This window comes from Nicotiana tomentosiformis, chromosome 2 (assembly GCF_000390325.3).
Source record: "Nicotiana tomentosiformis chromosome 2, ASM39032v3, whole genome shotgun sequence".
In the NCBI taxonomy this organism is placed as follows: Eukaryota; Viridiplantae; Streptophyta; class Magnoliopsida; order Solanales; family Solanaceae; genus Nicotiana; species Nicotiana tomentosiformis.
This window is the reverse complement of record NC_090813.1, coordinates 194,225,928-194,231,846: the sequence shown is the minus strand read 5'-3', so window position 1 is coordinate 194,231,846 and position 5,919 is coordinate 194,225,928. Positions and strand designations below refer to the sequence as shown.

General features: G+C 33.5%; 1 protein-coding gene across 1 annotated transcript; it reads left to right on the top strand.

Moving 5' to 3' along the window:
• Positions 1 to 2,636: 2,636 nt before the first annotated feature.
• Positions 2,637 to 5,477, top strand: LOC138906328 (uncharacterized). Its single transcript, XM_070194865.1, has 4 exons — positions 2,637 to 3,164; positions 3,366 to 3,736; positions 4,990 to 5,190; positions 5,255 to 5,477. The coding sequence occupies exons 1-4, from the start codon at positions 2,637 to 2,639 to the stop codon at positions 5,475 to 5,477; spliced, it is 1,323 nt and encodes a 440-aa protein (XP_070050966.1).
• Positions 5,478 to 5,919: the final 442 nt, after the last annotated feature.

The following is a 5,919-nucleotide window of genomic DNA, read 5'->3' as shown; positions in this document are numbered from 1 at the left end:
ATGTTCTAATTAAATTTTAATATATATATATATATATATATATGTTTCTAAAAGGTTGTCTGCTCATCCTTTGTTTTTTTCTTCTTAGTACAGTGCAACGACAAGATTGTCGAAATTAAACTTTGACCATATTTTGTTTTTCTAAATGTGTATATATATATATATATATATATATATATATATATATATAAAACTCCAGAGAAAATGGCACTTTATGATTTTAGTTAAATTCACATAGTCCTTTAAATATGCTTTGGGCATTTTTGGTCCTTTAAATTTTTCAAAAGTGAGCACTTCTTGTCTCTTTTAAATATTTGAGGAACCTTATTTTTTAGATTTGAAGGGAACATAAAAAAAGAAAAGATTTAGCGAGAATTCATATTTGGAGGCATAATTTTACAACCTCTACCATTTGGTCTATTTCTAAGAGTTCGGTACAACTTTTTGAGGTACAATTTTTTGTTATTTTGTCCTATTTTCTGGTGTCTATTGCAGTCTTTTTGGGTTACAATTTCTAGAATTTGACAAGACTTCCATACTATCTTTGGTAAAAAAAAATTGTGTCACAATTTTCGATATATCTAACAAATAGAGATTATTAAATTTTTGACGGAAACTGAAAGTGCTCACTTTTGATAAACTTAAAAAATCAAAAATGTTTAGAGCATATTTAAGTGACTATTTTCTATCTATTTCAATAAGAGGCTATTTTTTTCATCTTATCATGAAATTGTATGTTCACAGGCTTAATCAAACATAGAAATGGCAGGAAATTTGAATTGCAGTAAAGATTTAAAAACTACCCAAATGATGTTCTTGAAATCCCATAAGCTAAATTGAAACGTACTTGCGAGGAATCGACAATTCACTAAAACAAGTACCTATATACTAAATGAACTAGTAAAAAAATAGAAAAAAGTAGACCTTCATCCAAAATTTGGGTCTTAAATAAACATAAATGTCTGAAGTTTTGCTTTGGCAAGCCAAATTCCAGTTGCTGAAGTTTGTTTGCAAAAGCAATATGTCAAGCTTGAGATAATTTGAGACGCAATTTTTTTAAAACTTAAGCCACGTATGTCAAAAGTAAATTATGAAGTGTGTAGGCTCACAAAAATTTATAAATTACGGTTATTCCTTAAATAAGGGTCCTAAAATCGGCTATCTGTGCACTTGCCCTGGTCCGCAAAGAACTGAAAGTTGTTCATCAGAATTCAGAAAGCCCAAATGAAACTTTTTGGGGGTGATGTGCACAGATAGCCAGTAATAACACATGTATTTACTTTTAAGCCACTGTTTTAAATGTATTTAGTCTTTAGCCACTGCTTTAATAAACTTTTACCCGCCCGGACGAAAATACCCTTCTGCTATATAGGATTTCGCTGATACATACGCTCCTTATTCACGATCAGCAACAGCTCAAACTTACTTGCAAACTTACGTGCAGAGAATTGTTGTGATCGTCCAAAATTGCAGAAGCTTCTCTTCCGATTTCAAACTTTTTGTCTAAGTTCAGAATTCAACTTTCTCGTCCAAAATTCACCATAAAATTACAATAAGTTCTAAAGTTTCAGATATCTCTATATGCTTTTGTGTGTTTGTGTGGATTTTTATTTCGTTACTGAAGAATAAGATGCTAGGAATTTGATTTTTTTTTCTTTTCTGTATTGATAACGTTAAGGACATCGCGTCCTTAACTCTGTGATTGTTCTGTAAACATTGAGGACATAATATTAAGGATTTGGTGTCCTTAACATGAATGTTGTTCTAAAAAATATTAAGGATAAAGTGTCCTGTGTTTTGCAACTTGTATTAATAAAGTTAAGGACATGATGTCCTTAACTTCATGACTGTTGTTCTAAATATTAAGGACATAGTGTCCTGTATTTGCAAATTGTATTAATAAAGTTAAGGACACGATGTCCTTAACTTCATGACTGTTGTTCTAAATATTAAGGACACTATGTCCTTAACATTTTCACTGCACACATCAAAGTGAAGGACACCATGTACTTAACATTTTTACTGCACACATTAAAGTTAAGGATAGCTTGTCCTTAACATGTACACTGCACACATCAAAGTTAAGGACAACTTGTCCTTAAAATTTTCACTGCACACATCAAAGTTAAGGACAGCTTGTCCTTAACTTTTACAATGCACACATCAAAGTTAAGGATATCATGTGCTTAACTTTTACAATGCACACATCCAAGTTAAGGACACCATATCCTTAACATTTTGACTGCACGCATCAAAGTTAAGGACATAGTGTCATGTTTTTGCAACTTGTACTGATAAAGTTTAGGACATGGTGTCCTTAACTTCATGACTACTGTGTAAAAATTAAGGACATAGTGTCCTATTTTTGCAACCTATACTAATAAAGTTTATGACATGATGTCCTTAACTTAATGACTAATGTGTAAATATTAAGGACATAGTGTCTTGTATTTGCAACTTGTATTGATAAAGCTTAGGACATAATATCCTTAACTTCATGACTATTGTTCTAAATATTAAGGACATAGTGTCTTGTGTTTTGCAACTTGTATTGATAAAGTTTAGGACATCTTGTCCTTAACTTCACGATTGTTGTATAAATATGTCCTGAATTTCCTATTTTCTTGGCTTGCAGGATGGATACAATATGTATTATAGTTACTTTTAATGGTAGATGGACTGCAGACTATAAGTATCTTGATCATCAAACAAAGCTTGTTCTAGTACCTGAGGCAATTCGATTTGAAGATTTCATTAACCAGGTCTTTGAAGTTATTGAATTGGATAGAGACAAGTTTGAAGCAATGATATGGTTTGATATCAATATGGGAACAAGCAAGGGAATGCTTGTATCCAAAGATTTATATCTTCACACATGTATAGAGTTACTAAAAAGTCATTCACTCTTCAAGGGCTGTCGTTTCATTGTTGATATTTCGGAAAGAGTTTTTGATTCTACAAGCACCTTTGAACATGTCAATACAGAAACTCAACAAGATAATCAAGACAAATTCCAAGAGATAATGGAAATAGATGTGGTTGAAGCTCAACCAATTACTGAAGAGGTGCTTCAAACATTTGATTCTATTCAAGTAGAAGGACAAAGCATTATAAAGATTGACAACGAACAAGCTTTGGGTATTCAAGTCTTAGAGAGTGCACCGGTAATAGAAGAAGTTGCTGAATAAACCTTTACTCAACTAACTAGACAAAGTTCAAATTCGAAACAAAAAGAATCCCCAACTACGATATTAAGAGAAAATGCTTCGTTGGATGAAATAAAAGTGGGATCAATATTTGACAAAAAGAATAGTATAATTAACTGTTTTTCCAATATAGCAATTAAAGGACATTTTGAATTCAAGGTTGTTAGATCAAGCTCAACAAGATATTCGTTGAAATGCAATGATGATAGGTGTGGGTGGTGTGTGCATGCTTTCAAAATTAAAGATTCAACACTATTCAAGATAGTAAAGATTGAGAAAAATCATGACTGCTCAGTTAACACTATGAAAGCTGATCAAAGACATGCAACTTCAAAGTTGATTAGTGGTTACATTATCGACAATCTTCGAGACCCAAGGTTTGAAGTTACACCAGCCTTTGTCATGGCAGAAATGCAAATATTGCATGGGCTAGACATTGGTTATCACAAGGCGTGGCGTGCTATTCAACGTGCTTCAGCTTTAATAAGAGGAACTCCTGAAGAGAATTATGAATTATTGTCTTCAAACTTGTATATGATGAAAAGTAAAAATCCGGGACACATACACTAACATAAAGATAGATGACAACAGGTAAACAATCAAAAAGAGTTTATTAGTCTGTTTTATAAACTTTAGGACATGGTGTCCTTAACTTGGATGTGTGCAATGAAAATGTTAAGGACATGATGTCCTTAACTTTGATGTGTGCAGTGAAAAAGCTAAGGACATGGTGTCCTTAACTTGGATGTGTGCAATGAAAAAGTTAAGGACATGGTGTCCTTAACTTTGATGTGTGCAATGAAAATGTTAAGGACATGGTGTCCTTAACTTTGATGTGTGCAGTGAAAATGTTAAGGACATGGTGTCCTTAACTTGGATGTGTGCAGTGAAAAAGTTAAGGACATGGTGTCCTTAACTTTGATGTGTGCATTATAAAAGTTAAGGACATGGTGTCCTTAACTTTGATGTGTGCAGTGAAAATGGTAAGGACATGGTATCCTTAACTTTGATGTGTGCAGTGAAAATGTTAAGGATATGGTGTCCTTAACTTTGATGTGTGCAGTGAAAAAATTAAGGACATGGTGTCCTTAACTTTGATGTGTGCATTGTAAAAGTTAAGGACATGGTGTCCTTAACTTAGATGTGTGCAGTGAAAAAGTTAAGGACATTGTGTCCTTAACTTTGATGTGTGCAGTGAAAATTTTAAGGACATGGTGTCCTTAACTTTGATGTGTGCAGTAAAAAAGTTAACGAGATGGTGTCCTTAACTTTGATGTGTGCAGTGAAAATGTTAAGGACGTGGTGTCCTTAACTTTGATGTGTGTAGTGAAAATGTTAAGGACATGGTGTCCTTAACTTTGATGTGTGCAGTGAAAAAGTTAACGAGATGGTGTCCTTAACTTTGATGTGTGCAGTGAAAATGTTAAGGACGTGGTGTCCTTAACTTTGATGTGTGCAGTGAAAATATTAAGGATATGGTGTCCTTAACTTTGATGTGTGCAGTAAAAATATTAAGGACATGGTGTCCTTAACTTTGATGTGTGCATTGTAAAAGTTAAGGACATGGTATCCTTAACTTTGATGTGTGCATTCTAAAAGTTAAGGACAAGTACTCCTTAACTTTGATGTGTGCACTGAAAATATTAAGGGCATTGTGTCCTTAACTTTGATATGTGCGGTGAAAATATTAAGGACAAGATGTCCTTAACTTTGATGTGTGCAGTGTAAATGTTAAAAATTTGGTGTCCTGTATTTTTAACCTTCTGTTAAACTGTATTTTCAGGTTTCTTTATATGTTTTATGCATATGGATCATCAATAGCTGGTTGGAATCATTGTAGACCAGTGATTGCTGTTGATGCAACCTTTTTGAAGTCAAAATATCGTGGTGTTTTAATGATTTCAGTTTCAAAGGATGAAAATAACCAAATATTCCCATTAGCATTTGGAATTGCAGAAACTGAAAATAACAATTCCTATGAGTGGTACTTTAGTGAGCTTCGCAATGCAAATGGGAGCCGTGACAATTTAATTTTTTTTATCGGACAGGCATCAATCTATTGCACATGGCATTGCAAAGGTATATCCTGAATGCCACCATGGGATTTGTATCTATCATTTGGAGCAGAACCTAAAGCGAAGGAAAGTGAAAAGTGAGGTCATAAAACTTTTCCAAAGTGCTGCAAGAGTATACAGGCGCAAAGAATTTGATCTATACATGTCAGATATAGCAAAAGTTGATAAGAAGACTTTTGACTACTTGATGGAATAACTACCGGAAAGGTGGGCACGTTCTTGTAGTCCACGACGAAGATATGACATGCTCACAACAAACATAGTTGAGTCAATGAATTCTGTGCTATTAAAAGCAAGGGAGTTGCCTATATTAAGAATGATATATTTCATCCAAGTGAAGCTACAACATTGGTTTTATGAAAGAAGAAATGAAGCATAAGGAACCTTTTATGACGTTTCTTGTTGGGTAGAGTTGAGGAAGAAGGAATTACTTTCTTGGTGGACTTAAACAAAAGAACATGTGATTGTTTTCAGTTTCAATTTGATGAATTACCATGTATACATACAATTGCAGCTATCGAGAAGAGAAATATCAAGAAGTCTAATTTCTGCTCGGACTGGTACTTAAAGGAATCTTGGCTGAAAACATATGAAAGACAAATACATCTTGTAGGACATACGGATTCTTGGATTGTACC

Bases quoted from the DNA above. Each gene is read 5' to 3' on its own strand.
- LOC138906328 (XM_070194865.1), top strand. From the start codon at position 2,637: ATGGATACAATATGTATTATAGTTACTTTTAATGGTAGATGGACTGCA. The intron at 3,165-3,365 runs GTAATAGAAGAA...TTTGAATTCAAG, and splicing joins AAGTCTTAGAGAGTGCACCG to GTTGTTAGATCAAGCTCAAC. The intron at 3,737-4,989 runs GTATATGATGAA...CTGTATTTTCAG, and splicing joins GAATTATTGTCTTCAAACTT to GTTTCTTTATATGTTTTATG.